The sequence below is a fragment of the Myotis davidii genome, unplaced genomic scaffold (assembly GCF_000327345.1).
Source record: "Myotis davidii unplaced genomic scaffold, ASM32734v1 scaffold363, whole genome shotgun sequence".
Taxonomy (NCBI): domain Eukaryota; kingdom Metazoa; phylum Chordata; class Mammalia; order Chiroptera; family Vespertilionidae; genus Myotis; species Myotis davidii.
The window spans coordinates 974145-996778 of NW_006294069.1; the positions used below are offsets into that span (position 1 = coordinate 974145).

At 58.4% G+C, this 22634-nt stretch overlaps 1 protein-coding gene across 5 annotated transcripts in view; it reads right to left on the bottom strand.

Moving 5' to 3' along the window:
• MYO18A (myosin XVIIIA) overlaps positions 1-22634 on the bottom strand; it is an 85916-nt gene that overhangs the window by 27641 nt on the left and 35641 nt on the right. For 2 of the 5 annotated variants that reach the window (XM_015566747.1, XM_015566746.1), the window contains exons 3-21: positions 19225-19312; positions 18944-19050; positions 18698-18874; positions 18151-18364; positions 17866-18008; positions 17169-17269; positions 16285-16348; positions 15733-15877; positions 13864-13875; positions 13082-13258; positions 12774-12864; positions 12054-12246; positions 11180-11266; positions 9028-9169; positions 8519-8678; positions 7222-7408; positions 6225-6468; positions 3774-3883; positions 639-704 (exon numbers count right to left, since the gene is read on the bottom strand). In XM_015566747.1, the coding sequence (XP_015422233.1) occupies positions 639-704; positions 3774-3883; positions 6225-6468; positions 7222-7408; positions 8519-8678; positions 9028-9169; positions 11180-11266; positions 12054-12246; positions 12774-12864; positions 13082-13258; positions 13864-13875; positions 15733-15877; positions 16285-16348; positions 17169-17269; positions 17866-18008; positions 18151-18364; positions 18698-18874; positions 18944-19050; positions 19225-19312 (2508 nt within the window). Of the gene's footprint in view, positions 1-638; positions 705-3773; positions 3884-6224; positions 6469-7221; positions 7409-8518; positions 8679-9027; positions 9170-11179; positions 11267-12053; positions 12247-12773; positions 12865-13081; positions 13259-13863; positions 13876-15374; positions 15396-15732; positions 15878-16284; positions 16349-17168; positions 17270-17865; positions 18009-18150; positions 18365-18697; positions 18875-18943; positions 19051-19224; positions 19313-21100; positions 21158-21208; positions 21245-22634 lie in introns of those variants that run through there. The other 3 variants (XM_006768054.2, XM_015566744.1, XM_015566745.1) reach the window with 3 other exon arrangements.

A 22634-nucleotide genomic window follows, 5' to 3' on the forward strand; every position in this document is an offset into this window, starting at 1 on the left:
AGGAATGCTCAGCTGACCCTCTCGTGTGGTGAAGCAGCAGACTGGCACCCGGGGCGGGCGTGCCTGCCTTTCATGTGCTACGTTCCATTCAGATGAGGAATTCGGCCCGTGGGCAGGGGGTGGCAGCACAGCATTACCATGTCCTGCTTGCCCTCCTGGGACCCTGGCAGCCCCAAACGAGCTGCCAGAGGGGTCTCTGCCCTCCGGAGAACTCTGCCTACTGCCTTCCCGATTCTTCTAGCCCTCTTCCCTCTGGCTTGCCCACTCCCCACACCAGGACCCAGGGCAAGTTCAGGGCCACTCTCCAACCCACTCCCTCCTGACATCACAAGGTGTTCACGGCAGTGAACAAGCCAGTTATTCAGAGGGAGGAAAATCAAGTTTGCGGCAGCTGGAATATCTAAATTCCTGGCCCCTTGCCCTAATGAGGGCAGCTGGAGAGGAAGGACGGCCCCAGAGTGGCTGGGGCGGTGGATAAGTGGGCTCAGGGGCCAAGACTCAGGGGCCAAGACTCAGAAGGGGCACCAGGAGATTCCTGGAGTAAGACTGAGCAGGGAGGGCAATGAGGGAGGGCCAGCCATGTGGACAAGGGTGACCAGAGAGGGAGGCCCGACCGCCTTCCTGTGGGGACAACTCACCCGGCTCAGGCCCATGCAGCAGCTGCTCTTCTCCAGGTCCAAGGACTCCAGCAGCTCCTCCACCGCCTGCAGAGAGAGGGGTCTCTGTCAGGAGCCGACCCAGGGACTCCCCATCCACAGAGGGCCCCGCCCAGTCACTTAGTCCTTCCCTGTCCTCCACTCAGTCCCTCATTTGTGCACCAAGCACTTTCGGTGGCTCCCACAGGGTCAGGCATTTACTAGATTCTGGGGCTATAAGGATACAAGCTATCTTTTGGGTGTTGTGAGACAAGTGAATTAGTGAAGTACGTAGAGGAGGAGGCATCTAAGTCAGCCAAGGGGATCCTGGAGGGCTTCCTGGAGGAGGTGTGGATTGTACTGAGTCTTTAGATACACGAATTAGCAAGGCAAAGTAGGTGAGAGGGCATTTCAGGCAGAGAGACTAGCATGAGCAAAGGCCTGGGAAAAGAAGACAACAGAATGTGCTGAGAAAAGTAGTCAGCATACTTTGGAGTGAAGTGGGAGCAGTTTGGGTACAATTAGGGAGGTGAGCAGTAGCCAAAATACTTGGAATCTGTGTGATCTGAGAGGTCCTGGAGGGTTCTCTCAGGAAGGACGTGATCTGATTTGCATTCTAAGGAGATATCACTGGTAGAAGGGCAGAGGGTGAATGGAAACCCCCTTAGGCAGTTACCGCAATAATCTACAGGAGAGAAGGTTACATAGAGCCTGACCTAAAGGGCAGTGGGGGTTGGGGGGTGGGGGGTAGACGCAGGAGATGTTCAGGAGATAGAGCCTTACCAGGTATGAGGAAGGGTAGAGAGGAAGGAATCTAGGGACACACTGAAGTTTCTGACTTAGGTAACGAAACAGACAATGGTGTCGTTTTCTAAGGGAGAGAATACAAGCGAAAGGGTGGGTTCTGGAGGCGATATAATCCGTTTGGTTTGAAATGCCGAGTTTGAGGTGCGGTGGCACACCAGTAGAGAAGTCCAGAAATGAGCTGGATGAAAATGCACGTCTGGAGTCCAGGAGAGAGGCCCGGGCTAGAACTATTGATTTGGGGAGTCATCAATACATATGTGTGGTAACTGAAGTGATGGGTGTGAATTCGGTTGCCCTGGAAGAGGATGCAGAAGAGAAAACACATATGGCCAAGGAGAGTGTCTCAAAGGAGAGAGCGCGCTTTATTTCAGGGCCGAGTGGAAGCAGGGAAGCTCAGAAGTTCTGAGAAGGAAAGAACAGAGAGACGAGGGAAAGCCAGGAGTGGCAGCGAACAGGCTGAGCAGAGATTTTCAAAGAGAACAGAGCTGGCCACAGAGTCACATGCTGCGGAGGAGCACAGAGAGGTGCCCGTTAGCTCTGGCAACACCAAGTGCAGGAGGAGACAAGGAGACCAAGGAGACGGGTGTCAGGGAGGGGAACCAGGCAGCTGTGGGTGCAGGGATGAATGGCGGTGGGGTGGGAGGACGCGGGAGGAGAGGAAGTGTTGAAGGCACAGGGCAGGCAGGAGACAGGCCACGGTCCGGCATGAGAGAGAGTTAACAGAAGGCTCCTTTCTGACAGCAACGTCTGTGGGATGTTTCTCCACTGAGAGAAGAGCCGGCAGGAGAGAGGCCGAAGGAACAGGAGAGGAGAGTTACCACCAAGGGAGCAGGTCGCCAGGGAGACCACCGGGAATGGGGTCCGAAGCACAGGAGGACGGATTGGACGAGGGAAGGGTGCCTCTCCCACCCAGACAGGAGGAGGGAGGCCCCTGAAGAGCAGGGTACAGGAGACAGAGGAGGAAGCTGGGGCCTCGATTTTCTGAGCGTTGAGAGGCCAGGTCAGCCGCTGGCCAGGAGACCTGGGAAGGCACGGCTGGGGAGCATTAGAGGAGAAGGTGGAGGATGGCGAGTCAGGGGAGGAGCTTAGAATTGGGCCCGGGTAAGGATGGGGCACACGGAAAACTTGCCAGGCCACCCCAAGGGCCCCGTTGGGGCTGGAGACCATGAAGCTGTAGGAATTCCAAGTCCACATGGTTGTGTCTTTTTCTCCCACAGCAACTTGGGAGCGCTAAACGGAGGCGTGTGGATGCCCAAAGGCTGGTCCTTCAGGGTGAGGGTCAGGGGAGCAGGGCAGGTGCTAGGGGAGGCTCAGAAGAGCTGAGGACGGTGATGAAGGCTGTGACCGGAGGGTTAGACTGCGGCCTCGAGGCAGAGCGGAAAAGGAAGTGAAGAGAGAGGGGATGGACCGAGTAGAGAGAATGGGGTGGGATCCAGGAATGAGAGGTCTCAATGGACAGAGAGGAGTGAGACGCCCAGGAGGGAGGCGAAGTCAGAGAAGGCCAGGCTGGAATGTCAGAGGCGGAGCATTTCCAGGGCGGGCGAGGTGCTGGGCGTGGCCATGAGTGGGAAGCTGGAATGAAGGTGAGGAGTGAGGGGTTGTGGGGCAGGTCGTCTACATTCACACCAGGACTGCCGAGGACCCTGGCAGGCCCTGAATGAGAGAAGGTTCTGGGGTCTCCGCGAGTGTGGGTCTGTGTGTGACTCGGGACAAGGGGAGGGGGGCTTTCTGCCCGTTCTGTAGAGTACCCGCCCTTTCAGGGAAGCCATCCCGAGGTCAGATGCCCTCAGAGTCAGGCAGGGTGCCTAAGGGCAGAGCACAGTGAGGGAGGATTGCTCTGCTCAGGAGAGGGTCAAGGTGACAGCCTAGAATGGCAGGGGGACATCCCCTTCCGCAGCCAGGAATCACCCACCCGGGGTTGGCAAGGGGCCCGGGAGGCCTGAGGCTGACCCTGGCACAGCTTCCTCTGCAGGAACTAGTCCCAAGTGGAGGTCAAGGCTGAGGGGCCCAGGGGCTACCAGCGGCACACCAAAACATGAGCTCTCGTCTGCACCTGGGTGTTCCTGAAGGATTGTCAGCAGACGCCCCACCTCAGGCCTCCAAAGAGGGTGGCTCTTCTCAGATTCCTGCAGTCCATTCCCCAGGCTACCTTCTCTCTACTGACACAGGCTGGCTGCCGCCTGCACCTGGTCTCATTCTGGATGGCCAGAACCAGGAGCCTGAGCAAGGGCCAGACCAATTCTCTCCAGGGAAGGAAGGGTAGCTGCTCGGGGGGCTCTGAGCTGAGAAAAGGGGGTCTGTGGAGGGGGGTGCCTTGGGGCCCAGACCTACCCGCCTTTCATCCATGACGATGTAGTTGCGCCCGTGTTTCTTGGTCAGGTGTGGGGCCAGGACATCAAAGCGGCGGCGGAACTCGGAAAATACCATGTGGTCAGGGTAACCTAGAGAGAGCGCAGCCCAGGGCCAGGCCCATCAGCACCCCCCCTGCTCCCACACTCTCCAACAGCCACCGCGCCCAGGCACTGGCGGGGAGGGTCACCCCCAGGGGAAGACACAGCTGGCCGGGGGAGGCAGGCCCAGGAAAGGAGAGAGCGGAGAGGCAGGAGTCAGGGGCGAGGAGCAGGAAGCCGAGAGGACATCTAGGGCTGCCCTACGGTGGCATTACAAGGTTTAAAAGGGGAACGGGTTCTTCTGGGAGGAAGCAGGTTCCCTGTCCGTGAGGGGTGCACATGGGGGATGGCTGACCACCTGGAAGGGATGCTATAAAAGCCAGATGGCCTCTAAGACGCTTTCCAGTCCTCCATGCCATGACTGTCATCACCCAGAGAGAACAATGTCTTGAGGACTTAATAAGAAAAAAAAATAAAAATAGGGCATTGGACAGTAGCTGAGGGAAACAGCACATGAGCTTGGGGGCGGAACCTGGCCCTGGCTCCTCGTATCACGTGACCTTAGATGGGTCACTAGGCCTCTCTGAGCCCTGGTTTCCTGATCTTTAAGTGGAGGCCCTACCACGTATCTTGCATGGTAGTCATTTAATTAGAAAATATGTAGAAAGCTTGACTCACTTGGTGGCTCCTTTCCTCAGTCTACTGAAGCAGGACATGGGAAAAGGCTCCCTTCCTACCCCCATCTTGACCTTGAGTCCTAGGCCAGTGGTCGGCAAACTGCGGCTCGCGAGCCACCTGCGGCTCTTTGGCCCCTTGAGTGTGGCTCTTGCCCTTACTGCCTGGGCCTGCGGTCAGGGCAAGGGTGAGATGGCTTCCGGTTTGGAGCAAGGAAAGGATGGTGGCGGGCGGGAGGTTACCCGGTCTCACCCGAGGAGGCCAGAGCCCACAGCGGAGGACCAAGAAACCAACTTCTACAGAATCATGGCCTTTCAAACTGGAAAAAGGTGTTAAACCAGACACAGCTCATCTCCCAGACATGGAAACAGGCCTGAGAGGCGGAGCGACTGATTGCTCAAGATCACAAAGCCTGTGGCTGGAGGCAGAGCTGGACCCGGAGCCCAAACTCTGACAGCCGGTCGGGGGCTCTCTCCACCGTGCCAGCCTCGCTGGCTCTGGGAAAGCCTCCAACTGGGAGATGAGGCTGATGCATGTGCCTGATAATTGAAACAGGAGGCGGGGGCCGCGGGGGGGGCCAAGACAAAGTGAGCTATTGATTGTATCTGAACTGCAATTAAATTGATGGGCCGGGATAGCAGGTCCGAGCACCAGGCATCTTAATTAATCATCAGCGCTATCGATGGTGGCTGGGGGCTGAGTGAAGGGGGGCCCGGCTGCTGCTGGCCTCATCGATCTGCTTGTTTGAGTAAAGCACATTGATTTTTGTTCAGAGCGGTAACAATCTGGTTTTGAAATAATAAACACCAACTCCATATCGAGACGTGGGGACAGATCGATGATTTATTTGGAGCAGAGCAGGGAGCCCGTTTCCTGGCTTGGCTGCTGAGGAAAAGTGGCGGTGCCCACGGGGAGGCCTCCAGGGGACCTGGCTGTGGGTGGGCGGGACCCTGCCTGCTCCTCTCGCTGAGGGAAATGGGCACAAACCTGGCCATTCCTAACTTCTCAGACAAGCAAAGCCCTACCTGAGAGGCAGGAACTGGGAAGCTGGTCTGCCTGGGTCAAATCCCACTCTGCCACTCACGGGCTGTGTGATGTTGGGCAAGTTCCTTAACCTCTCTGAGCGTCAGTCTCCTCATCTGAGGATGGTCACAGTACCTACATGTCATGAGGTAGTCCAGCTCTGCCTCCGCACATTAAGTGAGTCAATGTGTGTGATGACTTTGGAATAGTGCCTGGTACTCCGTAAGTGCTCTATGGATGTTAACTATGACTAGCACCTCATTTCTCACTGCGGGGCTAACCCAGCCACCACCCTGCTCTTAGAGGTTGGTACCTCCACTGGGCAGATGGTTCCATGAGGGCATCTGCTGCTGGGGGCAGAGGTGACCATCCAAACCAGCGAAGGGGAAAGGATGGAGCTCTGGGTACAAGGCATGTGGGGTAGGGGGGGCAGGGGGGATGAAGAAGACAGGAATATGGAAGGGAGAGGCAGAGGAGAGGAGTCAGCAGAGTGGAAAGAAAGAGAAGGGAGCACGCTGGGCTGGAAGATGAGTCGAGATCCCACAGAGGAGGCACCGGGGTGGAAAAGAGATCGAGGGCGGGTTGGAGACCCGAGGGGAGCAGCACCCTGTTAGGCCCATGGTCCCCCTTTGAGGGATGGGGAGGGACAGAGGCAGGTCCAGAAAAGGGAGGCTGAGAGCGAAGGAGGCCCCACCTTGGCGGTACATGCGCATGGCATCGAGCAGGCGGGAGCCGCGAAGCTGGGCGCGGAGCAGGGGCACGTCCAGCTGCAGGAGCCCAGCCTCGCAGTGGTCCCCTGAAGGCAGGTCCAGCTCGCTGCTGCTGCTGACTCGGGGGGAGGAGGCGGCCCGGGGCTCCCCGGCCCAGCCCTCCGCCACAGGCAGGAAGCAGTGCACGAAGTGCAGCTTCGACTTCTTGATGGTGTCAATGAGGGCGTCCTGCCAAAGAAGAAGGGATGGCCCTCAGGGAACTGGTGCCAGCATCTCGACTCCTTGCAGGCTGGCAGGCGCCTCACCACTGCCGGGGACATGCAAAGCCTGATAACTCTGCCTTCACAGATGTGAGTGACCGCCCTTGCTGGTTTGGCTCAGTGGATAGAGTGCCGGCCTGCAGACTGAAGGGTCTCGGGTTCAAATCCGGTCAAGGGCATGTACCTGGGTTGTGGGCTCAATCTCCAGTGTGGGGCGTGCAGAGGCAGCCGATCTATGATTCTCTCTCAATATTGATGTTTCTATCTCTCTCTCTGGCACTCCCTTCCTCTCTGAAATCAATAAAAATATTTAAAACAACAACAACAGCCCTAACCGGTTTGGCTCAGTGGATAGAGCGTTGGCCTGTGAACTCAAGGTTCGATTCCGGTCAAGGGCATGTACCTTGGTTGCGGGCACATCCCCAGCAGAAAGTGTGCAGGAGGCAGCTGATAGATGTTTCTCTCTCATCGATGTTTCCAACTCTCTGTCCCTCTCCCTTCCTCTCTGTAAAAAATATCAATAAAATCTATTAAAACAACAACAACAAAAAAACAGGTCTGAGTTGCCACTCAGGCAACAGCACTGAAAAAGGGGACCCCACCAGCATCAATCAAGTCAAAGTGGGACGTAGAGTGGGCACTGGGTGACCTGAGTGTGCCCAGAAGCCCAGGTTCCCGGCCGGGGTGAGCAGGGGCACCGGGGCGGGGCTGGCAGACTCACCACCTGCAGCTTAATCTGGATGCACAGGGACTTCTTCTTGACCGCCGCCATGCCCGTGGTGAAGGTCTTCCTCATGCTGGTGGCCCGGCGCAGCGCCAGCTGCGAGCCGCCCTCCAGGCCCGCGATGGAGCCCGAGAGCACCGTGGCGCCGCCCGCCCGGCCCAGAAACAGGTTGCTGATGATTTTCCTGCCAGAGGAGGGAGGGTGGGGGAGGGAAGAAGTCACATTCACAGAGCAGTAGAGGCCATTCCTTCTCTGAGCTCCTAGGAAGCCAGACAACCCCCATGGCAAGGGGCCTGGCCTACCCAGCCTCGGGCTGCGTGCCCCTCCCCCTACAGAGACACTGTAGAGAGATCTCTGAATAGTGAGAAGACAAAACCAGGGTGGGCGGCAGCCGAGGGAGGGGCATCCAGGGATTGGACAGAGCAGGCGATCTGTTCTCTGTCGCTAGGCAGGGCAGAGCGGGGAAAGGGTGCCCATGCAGCAGGAGACAGTGGAGCCCAACATCTCCTAACAGAAGATATAATCTATTACGTCTACTGTCTCCAGTCCCACTAGAATGTAAACTCCATAAGGGCAGGGATTTGTGTCTTATTCAGTCACAGAGAAGGTGCCAATAATTATCTGCTAAATAAATGAACAGATGACAGGGATTATACACCTGAGAGGTTTCTAAGGCTATGCCTGCCTTTTGTGAAGAATGCAGGGGGTATTAGCCAAATCTAAAATTATAGATTTAATAAGTAAATACATAAATAAGCCCGACTGGTGCGGCTCAATGAACATCGACCATGAACCAGGAGCTCACGTTTTGATTCCCGGTCAGGGCACATGCCTGGGCTGTGGGCTCTCTCCCCAAGGGAGCGTGCAGGAGCAGCTGATCAATGATTCTCTCATCATTGATGTTTCTATCTCTCTCTCCCTCTCCCTTCCTCTCTAAAACCAATAAAAATATTTTTAAAATACACACAAAGCCCTGACCGGTTTGGCTCAATGGATAGAGCATTAGCCAAATCTAAAATTATAGATTTAATAAGTAAATACATAAATAAGCCCGACTGGTGCGGCTCAATGAACATCGACCATGAACCAGGAGCTCACGTTTTGATTCCCGGTCAGGGCACATGCCTGGTCCCCACCTCTACTCCAGGAGGCCACTCCCAAGCTCTCAACTAGCCTTGGCTATTGCCTCTTAGGAAGCAGAGGGTATCTACCCTGCTGGAGGGGAGGCCTCTGACCAGGGGGCCCAAACCAGCCTTTCGGGGTGGGACAGGGGCAGAGTGAGTGGTACTCTTACTTCTGGGAGTCCTGCAGGAGCCGGGGGGCATTCTGGGTAGCCGGGTTCTGTTTGGTGTAGCTCAGCCAGCCAGCCACATTGTACTCCACCCAGTTGGTGCCATGGCTGTGGCCCAGGAGAAAATGGCGTGGTTTGCTGCTGCGCAGGAGGGGGCTTTGGCCTGAGGGTGGAAGACGCCAGGTTCAGACCATCAGGGCACCGGCTCCACAAAGCCCAGGGACTCAGGGAGCCCCTAGGCCAGCCGTGGGCAAACTACAGCCCGTGGGCCGAATCCGGCCCGTTTGAAATAAATAAAACTAACAAAAAAAGAGACCGTACCCTTTATATTAGTTCACACAAACACTCCATCCATGCTTTTGTTCCGGCCCTCCGGTCCAGTTTAAGAACCCATTGAGGCCCTCAAGTCGAAAAGTTTGCCCACCCCTGCCCTAGGCAGTGCCACCTGGACCCATAGAGGTGGGTCCCCTGGAGAGGAAGTAGAGGAGCTGCCCTCCAGGGGTGCCACCTACCTTTTTTGTCACCTTCCTGGGGGCCATAGTAGGAGAAAAGGCGCTCCAGGAGGGCATCCTCAGTGGCCCCCGGCACCAGGGCCTCCTCCTCCAATAGCCACAGCAGGCCCCGGGCCTCGTCTGTGCGGGCCAGTGAGCGGACCTATGGAGAAGCGCAGAAGTCCCAGTGTCACATGGAGCTGTGGGAACGGAGCCAGCGCCCAGTCCCTAACCACGCACGATCAATATGCTGCACACGTACACACGCACACACGCACACACGCACACCGCACACACACAGCCGCTCCCGCCCCTCACTGCTGACACCTTGTGGAGCAGGTGGGCAGAGAGGAAAAAGAGGAGACCAGACAGAGATCAGAGGAAGAAGCCCACGGCAAACTATGACTCCCAGGACTCGTGTCCAAAGTCACCAAAGACTGAAGGCTTCTGACACCCAGAGGCTCTCCTCCATCCTCTTCCTCTCGCAGGTCACGTGGGGTTTGCGAGGGCCTCATGCTGCAGTCACTCCCTGGGCATCACCTCTGAGCCCAGCGCGTGGCCTAAAGGAAGCTGTCAGTGAGTAACAGCTGTGGGCTCACCTGAGCGAGGCGCACCCAGGGCACTGCAGGGGGGTCATTGCAGAGTCATAAACTCAAGTGTGAAGAGCCTACGACAAGTGACCTAGTGGCCGTGAAGGCCCAAATGGGCAGATGGAGGCTGGCTGGAGACCAGGTGTCCCCACCGAAAGCGAACAGCCACCACTCAGCAGCCGCCAACTGCTGTCCTGCAAGAATGTTGGCCTAGAATTGGTAAATCCTCCAGTTTTTCCAGAGCACATGGAAATACTGAATTCTGATTTCTAATGCCCCATGTAAGCCAAACAAACTATATCTGTGGCCACATCTGGACCGAGGGCATCTTTTCAATGGAGTTTCCAAGTCTTCCTCAAGCAAGAAGGACTGAACTTTCCCCACACCCATTCTGGCCTGGCCTTTAGGGACTGGGGACAAGAGATCAAAGAGAAATGCCACTTCCCTCCTGGACCCCAGCTGCCTACCTCTCCTCCCTGAAGATGCCCAAGGGAGTCAGTGTGATTACCAGGAGGGGACCAAGGACTGATGAGCAATACGGTCCCAGAGTGGCCAGATCTGCCAGCACGAATGAGCAATGAAGTCATCAGATGGCGAGGGGCCGGCTGGGCACGGAGGGGCCCTCATCCCCAAGGGTGCAACCGCCCGATGCCAAGGCCCATCAGACAGGAAGAGCAAAGACAGGAAAGAACGGCCAACCCCCATCCAAATACACTGCCTGACCCACTGCTGCTCCTAAGCCACACGGACTGACTTCCTCATACTCGTGGGAATGGCAAAGGTACTGGAGGGAGGCCACCTCGGGAGCCCGGGGGTCAGGGAAAGCCGCTTCCCCACTCCCTTGCGAGCCAACGGGGGCCTTCCCACAAGGAAGAAGGAGAGGGAGACAGGACTCGAAGCCGAGGGGAGATCAGCAAGCCTGGCAAAAATGTCGGTTCTCCAGTAAAGCACCTCAGGTGACTTCCCTAATTGGAGATCATCACCAAATGCCAAGTGCACTGCAGGCCAGCCAGTCCCCAGGCAATAAGGTGCCCAAGACACTAGTCCCAAGGGTGACAGAGCCCACCCATCCCAAGGGGCGGGGAGATCATATCCACATGGCCCTCAGTGGGCGTCTATAGCTGGGCGCTATTTCCCTGTTGGGGTGCAATGCTGCCTCTTCACTCCACTCTGCCAGGCGCATCAGTCTTCTTTTTGGGGACAATGGGAGGGAATGACTATGTCCTTTGGGTCCCCCAGACCCTCGCCACCTAGGAGGACCTGAGCCTCAGCCAGTCACAGAACAGGGGGCCTAAGCCCGGCTGGTGAGAGAGGACGTACACCTTCCTGTCTGGCTCTGACACCCAGGGGCTGAGGCTCCCCATTACACCAGGGCAGAAGAAAGTGCCACCTTCCTGGCCAAACTGGCTGAGGGGTGAGGGAGGGGCAGGGACCATAGCTCTAAAGTGCTCGGTGTCTGGGCCTGATTGCTGCCCCCTCCCCCCGGCCTCAGCACCCAGGGGCACCACTGGGAGGGTCCTGCTGAGGAAGAGGAATGGGAAAGGAGAGAGGAGACCGGCCCAGGGCCTCGCGGGAACTCCTACCAGGGACTGATGGGAGGCTTGGTCCACGGCAGAAACAGAATCGTCCGTGGCCGGCTCCAAGTCGTCAAACGCCACCTCGATGTTCTCCTGGGAAGGAAGGCAGAGCGTAGTGAGCACCGGGCCATGGGTGGGCGCAGCTCTATGAGCAGGCGAGGCGGTCAGCAAGTCTGACCTCCTGTCCCGCCCAGGAGCGCCCCTCTAGCAGCCCGAGTGACCATGCTCACTACCTCCCAAGGCACCTCGTGCCAGGGCGACTAAAACTCTTCTAACCTCCTTTCACACTGAGCTAGTCACCGATTTCCGTTATGCACACCCACTGAGTAGACTATGGGGAGTAAGCCTTCCAGTTTCACACTCGCCCCTGAGACACTTGAAGACAACTGTCATTTTCCTCCTGAATCTTCTCTGATCCCCGATAAATATCCTCCCCAGGATCAAGATCCCTCACCTCCACATGAGGGAGGATTTCTAGATCTCGTCTCATCCAGGACCCCCTTTTGTGAAGGGCCCCCAAAGGATCAATCACCGTCTTAACAGGTCAGGAGACAGGGAGGGCCATGCCCGACACCCAGTGGCGATCGCAGGGCTTAGGTGGCGCCTCAAAGGTGGGCGAGAAAGGGCTCCTGGGACCCTGAATGCATCTTTAGTTCTTGGGGAGCAAACCCCACAAAGTAAGAATGTAGCCTGGGCAGGAAAAGAGGCCCAGTGCAGAGAGCACCGGTGGGCAGAAATGACAAGAGCGTAGAAGCTGGGAAGGAGCCGCCAGCGGGGAAGGTGGTTCGTCCCCTCACCCACAGATGCCCTCCCTGAGGGGCCAAGGCCAGAGGGTGAGGCCTGGAGGGACGGGGCAGGCCAAGCCCAGGTCGAGCACTACCTCCTTGTATCTTTCCAGCTCCTGCACAAAGGTGCGCTCGTGGAAGAGCCCCTGCAGCCGGTCCTGGGCGTAGTTGTGGCACAGCTCCTCAAAGGAGGCTCCTCGGGCCGCCCCGCCCTGCTCAGGGTTCTGGAAGCCCGGAGTGTCCACAATCATCATAGAGCAGAGGGAGTGCTGGCTGGACTTGAGAGCCCTTCACAGGGAGAGGCTGGGTCAGCCTGGCGAGGGCAGGACCACTGAACAGGCCCCACCGGCAGCCCTGCCCTGCCCCAAGCCAGCTCCCATCCATCCTGTGCGCGTGCGTGCCCAACGCCCCGGTGGGGAGGATGTGCCTCCCTTGGCCTAGAACAGTGATGGCGAACCTTTTGAGCTCGGCGTGTCAGAATTTTGAAAAACCCTAACTTAACTCTGCTGCTGTGTCACATACAGAAATTTTTTGGTATTTGCAACCATAGTAAAACAAAGACTTATATTTTTGATATTTATTTTATATATTTAAATGCCATTTAACAAAGAAAAAAATCAACCAAAAAAATGAGTTCGCGTGTCACCTCTGACCCGCGTGTCATAGGTTCGCCATCACTGGCCCCTAAGGACACAGAGCCATCTGCTGGTGGAACATGGCTCTGCCTCGGCAATCACGCAGCACAGAGGCTTCTAGTCCATCTTGGTCAAGGCAGGAAGCCCGAGAGCTCCTGGGCCCTCCCGCTCGGCACTCACCTGTTCACCAGAGAGACAAGAAGGGTGAAGAGCTCGCTGTAGAGGCCGGACGCCATGCCCTCTAAGCACTCCAGCGCACTCAGTTTGGGGCCTGTGGGGCAAGAGGGTCAGACGTGTCTCCGGCTCCCGGAGATCCCCACCCGGGTATGCTCCCTCCCTACCCGGGGCCAAGTCAGCAGGGGTCTTGGGGCTTCCTTTCCCCCTGATGGACGTTCTAGTCACCCCAGCAGTCTCCCCATGGCAGAGAGAGCAGTGAGCCCTGGGTGAAGCCTCCCGATGACATTCACCAGCCAAGGGGCTCAGGGTACCTGTCCCATCTCCCAGGCCGCTCTCCTCCGGGCCCTGGCGGAAGGAGGTGGAGCGCTGCAGGGTGCCACCCTTGTACTGGTGCTTAAAGATGGACGAGGAGAGCTCCTCCAGGCTGCAGCCCAACAGGTACGCGGCTTTCTGGGCCCACTCGTGGCGGGCAAACTGCTTGCGCCCAGCTACGGGGTAGAAAGAACCATCTGGTACCTTGGGTCTTCCTCCTGAGGCCATTTGATGCCCTTTGGCTCCCTGTTCCCATTGGACTGGGGAGTAGGCATCTTCCAGAGGCAAAACCAGCCCAGATGACACCAGAGGGCTTCAGGCTAAACCAGGGCAGCCAGCAACTGCCAGCTTCCTGTGCCCCTGGGGGGTGGAGAGAACGAGCAGGTCCTAAAGGAGGAGGTAATACACACTGCTGCCACCAGAGGGCATCCTGTCAGCTTCCAACATCCTTTTAGGGCTTGGATCCCGGGTACCAAATTGGGGAAATGCAGTCAGAGGATGAGCCAGCGCCCACCTACGATGAGCACCCAGATCCACCTGTGCCTCGGGGGGCAGGTCCGGAGGGAGTACAACGCTTTCCCTTCCATGAACGCATCAGGACCCTCCCTCTTACCTCCAGGCATCCGCCAGGGGAGACCACGGGACACCCACCCATGGCCCAGCAGTGGGGACGTGAGGAAGCCTCAGAGGAAAGAAAGCAGCCCACGCAGACAGAAGTGCCTCAGCCAACATGTGTCTAATCACGGCAATTAGGGAAAGCTAACAAGAAACAAGGTTTTACCTTCAGCAGCTTCTGTAAGGCAAAGGACCAGCATGCAGCATGCAAAGAAAAACAGCATGTTAGCAAACAGTCATCAACGGAGCCCGCCAGGCCCACGGGGACGGGCGGCGGAGGGTGGGGGTTTGTGAGGACGAGCAGGCAGGAAAACACAACCAGGCTCGGGGACACACACGCACGCGCGCACTCACAATCTCACAGGAGTATGTAATCACACTGACACACATACACAAGACCCTCCAAAGACAGACAGACACACACACACACACACACACACACACACACACACTTCTCTTTCCCCTCAGCCTCCAAGGCCCCAGTCCCCCTGGAAGCTCTGAGGAGGTAACAGACCCTGCTCACAAGGTAGGTCCATGTGCTGCACACCCAGAGCTCTCGCTCCACCTGCAGGCAGCACTGAGTAGGGCTGGGTACAGGAAACTGGGGTTTGTCACCTCCTCAGAATGAAGGAACTTCTTTAAGACACAGCAGGCCACCCATCCGCCCGCCTGGCCGCCTACGGTTTGGGGAATAGCTTCTTTAAAACGGAGCCTGCTTCCTTTTTGGCAGAGATGCCACCTGCTGGGATCATAAGGAGCCTAACACCCAGATGCCGGTTCTTCCGTGTATCCACCCCCCACCCCCAGCGCTTCCTCGCTCCTGCTGAGCAGCCTGCAGCCCTTCACATCCCGAAGGAGATGAGGCCGAAGCCCTGGGTGCTATGAGAGGCTCCCCTTTCCCTAAACTGGAGGAGGAAGAGGTGAAGAGGTGCTCGAGTGCCTGCCCACCAGCGTCATCTCAGAGGAAGGCAGCGGAGTTTCCAAGCCAGGCCAAGCTCCAGCCCAGTGATGGCGAACCTATGACATGCGCGTCAGAGGTGACACGCAAACTCATTTTTTGGGTTGATTTCTCTTTGTTAAATGGCATTTAAATATAGAAAATTAATATCAAAAATATAACTCTTCGTTTTACTATGGTTGCACATATCAAAAATTTCTATATGTGACACGGCACCAGAGTTAAGTTAGGTTTTTCAAAATGCTGACACGCCAAGCTCAAAGGTTCGTCATCACTGCCCTAGCCATTCACAAGCCCCCAGCACAAGTGCCGAAATTGCAGCCCATTGGTTACCACGGTGCTTGCTGCCCCCTAGTGGCCTTCACCCTGACATGCAAGAGTAAGAAACCTGCTACCAAACCCGTGGAGAGAAGGGTGGACTCGGGGAAAACTGGCCTTAGGAAACCCCCGGAAGCAGGCCCACCCTAGCCCACCTGAGCCCAAAGAGGGCGCCGTGAGAGGTTCCAGGGTCTGGATGCAAAACAGATAGGAGCAGCTATTTTGGGGACTCCCAGAAGCCCACCGCCAGCCGCTGCCCTCGCCACCTCAACCCAGAGGTTTCTCCCAGGCCAGTCCCCGCATTACAACAGAACAAGCCCAGCCCCCAGAGAGAGCCCAGGGCAAGCACCAAGAGGGGGCCAGGGGGCCCCACACCCCAGGGAGGGGCCAAGGTCAGTTACCCTCTTGCTCCTCAAGGGCCTCTGTCAGAAAGGGAACAAGAAGGAGAGTTATTCCAGGGGACTGCTCTGAGTCGGGGCCCTTCTCTTCCCCATCGGCCTCCAAGCCCCAACCCCCTGCTTTCACAGAGCTCCCGCTCACGGCCACCTAAATCCAGGCCTCCGGCCACCATGGGCCGAGATGCTTCTCCAGGTGTCGGGAGCCTTCTGCTCTGATGTGGGGGGCTGGGAAGAGGCGCAGTAAAAGAGGGGTGTCTGATAACAGATGAGTCTGTGCTGGGCAAGGACAAACTGGGAGTGGGAGGGTCCCCCAAAGGTCTCTGGGCGACAAGCCAGACTGTGGGGGCCCTGGGCAGATTACCTTTGGTGGCTCCTGCAGCCCCCAGGTGGTAGATGGCAGCCAGGATGAGCCAGCAGGCTTTCTGCTCATCGGGGGAGATGCCCAGCACCTTCATGGCCGCCTGTAGCTTACTGAACTGCTGAGCTGCCTTCTGCTTCTCCTCGGGCTACAGGGACAGAGGGGCACACTGGCACCGGATCTCAGAGGGGCTGCCCCTCCCCCCGCAGCAGACCCCCATGCCTCAGGGAGGGCAAAGCTAGGGGAGAGCCACCCAGCTGGAGCCGGGCTCCTGCTATTCCCATGGGCACTGCAATCCATTGGAGGCTGCTTCTTCTTATTATTTTTAATCCTCCCCCCAGGGCATGCTATTGACTTTAGAAGGGGAAGAGAGAGAGAGAGAAACATCGATTGGTTGCCTTCCCATACCCGCCCTGACTGGGAACCGAACCAGGAAACTTTCGGTGTAAAGGAGGGACAACACTCAACCAGCTGAGCCACACCGGCTAGGCATTTGAGGCTTCTTTTACCCCCAACGCCCAGGGCTGTCAACCCAGTCCCCACAGGACCCCTCACCTTGGCCAGTGGCACAATCCCGAACACATTGTTCTCTGCCAAGTGGTTCAAGTGGAGCTCTGTCCTAGGGGCACAAATGAGGCATCAGCACAGTGCTTGGTCCCTATGCCAAGGCCATCTCCCTACCAGTGTGGAGACAGACAGACTCAGATTCCAGTCTCAGTTCTGTCGGCTCATCATGCCCTGCAGCCAGGCCAGCTGCTACCGCCTTTCTTCATCAGTTGGATGCCTGGTCAGGGTACCAGTCTCCCCAGCACAGGTCACCAGAGATGCCCTGGTACAGCGTGTCAAGCCAGACCCCTGGGAGGGGGGCAGGAAACCTGCCTGAAGGGCGAGTCTAGCAGGACAGGGACTGCGCCCTCGGTTACAAGAAGATCTAAAGAGGAAGTGCCCACGGGCTGCGGCTCAGCCTCATCATTTATCCTCTCGTCAGTGAACACCGACAGCAAGTCCGAAGGCCTACAGGGAAGCGCCTGGCAGAGGAGCTAACGTGGGGCAGGAGGGCCAGCTTAGAGGGAGGGCACTGGGAAGGGGTTAGGCTCACGGTCCCCGTGTGGAACGGCTCAGCCCCCTACTAGCTGTGTGACTGCAGGCCAGCTCCTGACGGCCTGTACCTCAGGGGGCTTTCTCGCTAGGGCTGGCTTAGCAGAGATCCTAGCTAAGCACCGAGAACACTGAAGGGCTAACTGTGCCCCTCACATATAACCAGACCCCTGTGCCCAGGCAAAGGGAGCTCCTGCCGGGCAGGGCCTCGGCTCATTCATCTTGTCATCCTCAGGGCCTGGCGATACGCAAACGGGACGGGATGCAACCGAGTGGCCAGGTCTAGGAACTCTCGGGGCTGGAGCCCAAAGCTCCCTCCTGTCCCCTCTGTCCCGTCTCACCTGAGGGTGCCATCCCCGCAGGCCAGCAGGTAGTAGAAGACATTGAAGGTGGCCTCGCTGGCCGGGCGCCGAGCCACGCGCAGTTTCTCCAGAAGCATCGTCTGTGCGGAGCATGAAGGGTGTGGGCAAAGGAGAGAGGTGCCAGGAAAAGCATCTCCCACCCACGGCAGAGAGGACTGGGCCGACGGAGCCAGCGGCCGCTGGTTAATCTCCAGGTGCTTGACCAGAGGCCAGAGCACCCCTGGGGCAAACCCGGGCAGAAACCAGGGTGTGTGTGTCGGGGTGGGGGGTGGGGAGGAGGGGGAGGGATGGAGACAGGCCCAGCTCACAGGAGGACACTGCCCTCTGCCTACAGCCTCCGTGGGAAGCTGGACACGTTGTGGTGAGAGATTTCATTCAGCAAGGAGGGGCCTACCTTTACTGACAGGCCAGTCTTCCCTGGGTGACACTGCCCGAGAGAAGGCCCTGAGCACGGGACGGCGGGGGCAGGGGGGGGCTTGGGCAGGAAGCCAAGCTGGACCCCACCCAGGGCAGCAGGCACAGGGAACAGAATGGGGGAGGCTTGGAGCAGGCCAGCCCCAGGGCCAGGGTCCGTTTTGTTGGGGTCGAATCCCAGGAAAATGGGACACGGGAGAGCCTGATTCCTAGGGCATGAAACCGGGTGGCCAATCGCCTACCACCCTGAGTGTCCCCTCACCTGGATGGAGGCCGAGGCCACCTGGCCAGCTTGGTCAAAGTCCAGGGAGAGGATCTGGGAGAAGCGAGTGGCATTGCCGTTCATGATGGTGGGGCTGTTCCCAAAGGCTTCCAGGAGGGTGTACAGAGCCTGCCACTTGTCCACTGGAGGAGAGAGGCCCAGGGGCCGTCAGGAGAGCCGGGGCACGGGGAGGCCAGGGAGAAAAACGCTGGGACCTGGCAGGGGCCTCCGTGCCCACCCTCTTTCCCAAGCCCATTCTCAGTCCCTCGGTTGCCCCTGCCTCACCAGAAAACACCTTGTTCCCGCTGGTGCCTGCGATGGTGGCCAGGTACTGCACCAGGTGCTGGCAGCTGGTGGTCTTGCCACTGCCACTGCTGCCCAGGAGGATGATGGACTGGTCCTGACGGCTCATCAGCATTGCCCTGTATGCCGTCTGGGCCACGGCATAGATGTGGGGGGCCATGTCCTCCCGCCGACACCCCTTGAACATGTGCATCACCTTGGGCAGGAGAGGGGTGGGGAGGATGGATAGGCTCTTAGCTGGTCCACTCAGACACCCCTCGCCCCCAAGGTCCACATCTCTCTGGGCCTTTCACTCCAGGGCAGCAGAGGGATCCCAAGGCGAAGGCCAGGCATGGAAATGCAGACCCTCGCGACGTTCCGGCCTCTGTTAGAGGCTGGGGAAGGGCTTTCTGTCCTCACCCCTTGAAATGACAGCTCTTCCCAAGGTCAACTGAGAGAGCGGACAGGGCGCAGTGGGATGCCAAGGGGCAGGGGCAGGGCCAGAAAAGGTGGGGTCGGTAGTGGCTGGGTGGTTCAGGGGGCATCACACCTTCTCGGAGTACACAGCGGGGGCCCCCCGGGGGCTGAGGACCAGCAGGCTGGGGCCGGCGTACGTGTGCAGCAGGCTAGCGCCGTAGCGCTGGCGCAGAGTGTGCACCACGCTGGACTCATTGAGGTACACCAGCGAGGCCAGGTCTTCCAGACGGTCGCAGGAGGGGGCGTTGGCCTGTGCAAAGGGACAGGCGGGGGGGGAGCTCAGCCCACCCCCTGTGCCCTCCACCAGCCTCCTGCCAACCTTCTCCACGTCGTCCTCATCCACATCCAGGATGGCGCCATCGTGGTCTAGCTTCACGCGCACCTTCCCCTCGGGCAGGCTGAGCTCCTGGGATTTGAGCTGACTGGCTGTGGAGCAGCGCGGAGGGTCAGGCGCGGGCCTGGGAAGGCTTTGCTGCCCTCTTTGGGCCCTTTAGGGTCCGGCCTCTCCTTGCTCACCACCCAGCCCTTCCCAGATGCAGAAAGCACCCGTCCTGAACCCCAAAGGCCCGGGCACCTGCCCCTGGGCGCCCCCAGGCTCACCCAGAGAGAAGCCATCCTTATGGACCAGCCACACCTTCTCTGTCTCGTGCCAGGCCTCCTCCGCTGCAATCTGCTCCTCTGTCTTCACCTGGCAGAGGGAGGGGAAGGATACATAGTTAGACTCTGTTCTGGAAAACGGAGGCAAGGACAATGGGAGAGAGGAGGTACTCAGGGGAAGGGCTTCCAGAGGAGCCACTGGGCGAGGGCGAGGGTGGGAGGGGCGCAGTTGGTTGGCAGACACAGAACAGGCACGTCAGCGGTGTCAGAGGGAAAAGGTGGGGAAGCCAGGAGGGGGTGGTGGTCCTGGGGAGCCTGGAGGACAAGGACACAGAGCTAGTGTCCTGAGGGCCAGTGGCACAGGGAGCATGTGTCCAGGAGAGAGCGATCCCTGGAAAACAAATCAGTAGGTTCCACCCTCAGCTGCCCTTCCCCCCACCTCCCTGCGAAGCCGGTGGGATTAGTATCCTAAGCCCACAGCCCTCCCTGGGCCACAGCTGCTGTGACCTCTCAGGCCCAGCTTCTCCCGCATCGCGATGGGCCCTCCCTTACCAAGCCCGGGAAGGGCATTTCCTCAAGGCCTGGGGCGGGAGTGGCTCCTGAGGACCTCGCAGTGCAGAAGGATAAGTGGGGCCGGAGTCCTAGCCTCGGCCTGGCCTGCCCCTGCAGAGGATGCTCCCCGGGGCAGGGGCAATGCCCAGGTGCCCACGCCAGCCTCGCGGCTCCTACTCCCTGCCTCCTCAGAAGGCGGGAGGTACACAGACCTACGTGGACATGCTAAGGCCATACAAGGCAGGGCCAGAGATGGGAAGACGCTTGCATGCCACACAGATGGACACCAGAACGGGTACAGAGGGGCTGGGAGCCGCTTGAGGCCCCAAGTGGTCACCAATCAGAAAGAAGCATTTGCAGGGTGTGGGGCTGCCAAGCCTGGCACTCCATGAGACGACTTGGGCTGGGCAGGAATGGTGCCAGGGGGAGCTTGGCAAACAGGAGACAGACCCTTCAGGCTCCTTTAGTTGTGTGTGAGCAAAGGGGCAATAGGTCATCCAGGGGCCCTGCTGGGGGGATGGTCACCGCCCCCCATGGCATGAAGCAGCCATTCGGCTGCACCCCGCGCTCTGAGGATCCTCAGCTCTGAAAGAGAGATGGGGGTTCTGCTCCCAGATTGGATTCCGGCTTCAGGGAACTCTCTCCCTCGCTGACTGCCCTTCCCAGCTACGGAGTGAGGAGGCGGGCTACCCCAGTGGTCCCCGGCCTCTGGCAATCATGGCAGTGAATTCACCCTTCAATTAGGAGGATCACTACGGGGTGTCTATAGCTTAAATTAAGTGAAGAAAATTAAAAAATGGTTAGTTATATTTGAAGAAAAGTAACTTTATAAAACAAAATTATTTTGTATGTGTTGTCTTCTGAAAATCGTGAGACAGGCGAAACCTTTGTCTTGAATGGGCACGTTCTGCAAGTCAAGTGTTTGAAGATCGATGTATAAGGTGACAGACATCAAAGGGCCATGGCCTATAACTAACTCCTTCAGAGCTAATTCGAAGGTGGGTTTCCCACATTGCCCAGCAGGTGGAGACAGAGAAAGCTGCATCTTCAGGTTTTGGATGGGGACTGGGGGTGGGGGTAAGGGGTTGGAATTGAGCCTTTTCAGCTACCCAGAGCAAGCAGAACTGAAACACCCAGAAACCAAAACCCTGGGTCTCCAGTGGCTAAGCACCATGTACCACAGAAGCCAAACTCAAGTGGGGACACTGAGTCCAGACTCTCCCCAAGGGCCTGACACAGAGCTGCCCCATCTCCAACACTTAGCACTGCCTCCCGGGAGGATCCTGCCGGACAGCAGGTGGGGACCAGAAGGGGAAGGAGCCCTTACACTCCAGCATGAGGCCCGAGCACAGACGCCGGCCCAGGTACAGGCCGGGGGTGGCAGGTGGTCACCGGAGGAAGTGGAGGGCTCCTGAGGGGGACAGGAACACCCTACCTGGCTGTGGGCAGGAGAGGCGGCCTCAGGGTCCAGCTACCAGCAGCAAGCAAAGAAGAGAGAAGAAGAGGGGTGAAGACAAGCAGACCATCCACACGTCCCCTTCCGCAGGCGCCCTGGGCCAAGTGGGCGGGCACTCTCGGGCTGCCCAAGGTGTGGGGTACGGGTGGGAGATGGTGGGAGCTGCTTAGCACCAGGAGGGGGGTTGCTGGCCCGGGCAGGTGCACTGAGCCCAGGGCAGGACAGGACTGTGCCATCCTGGCCACAGTCTCTCCCAAGCTGGCCATCTAGTCCATTCTGAATTAGGCTCCTCTTCTGTGTGCTGCCAGGCCAGGCCCCCTCACCATACCCAGGGCCTTGTTCCCCTGGGAGCCCCTTGCCTTATCTATAGGGCATTTTCCAGCCTAGCTCCCCTGTAGCCCTCAGACCCCAGGACAGGGCTATCCCTGGCCTCCATACACGCCCCCCCGCCCCCAAAGGCTGCCCTTCAGAAATGTCATCACTGCACTTCTCAGACAGCAAGACCACCAGTAGCCCCAAGTCTAGGACCCTTCTTCAAACCCCCACGGAACCACCACGCCACTCCCAGGCGGGCACACTACCCATGGCACGTGGAGGCATCACCCCATCCGGGTCCACATGCCAACTGCCCGAGTATAAGGCACCTTGGCCTCTCGGCCTCTAGCTGGTCACTTAAAGGCCTTTCTGGAGAGGGAGGGGAGTCAGCCAGGCCTTGGACCTTGCCTCTTAGAAATGGACAAGGAGTTAACAGGCCCCCCTGGGTCTGGAGAGCCGGGGCATCAAAAAAGGGGAGTGTCAGCTCCCGTCTCGACACCCACCAGACCTTGGCACCAAGACGTCCTCATGGCAAGAGGACAGGGCCAGAAAAGGGGGTTGGATCCCCAGCCAAGAGGGGTCCCTCCCACAGGCACTGGGCTCCCTGGAGGAGCAGGCGTCACTGGGCTCAGACCCACCACAGGGGCCTTCTCTCCTTTCTTGAAGTGAGAAGCCCACTGTGAGGTCCCCAGGACGCAGGGAGCACTCTTCCATGGGCAGGTGCTCCCATATCCACACACTGGCACACACACACACACAGACACACAAACACTCTGGCCGCCAGCCTCAGGCAGGAGGAGGCCAGGGCCTGGGGCACCACACACGGGAGGTGGCATTACAGACGCGGTGAAGATCCTCTCCAGCCGCAGGTGGGCCTCCTCTGCGGGGCTCAGCCGGACCTCGGCCTCGGGGGCAGCTCCTGCCTGGAGGTTAAACCACCATTAGTCCCGGCCCGGGGGAGGTGGGGACACCGCATGCCAAGCTGCTAGCCCAGGAGGCCACTAGGACCCAGTGGGTAAGTGAAGTAGGGACAGAAAGGCAAGCCAGGCACCAGTCTGAGGTTTTAAACCATCAGATAAGAAAGAAAGAA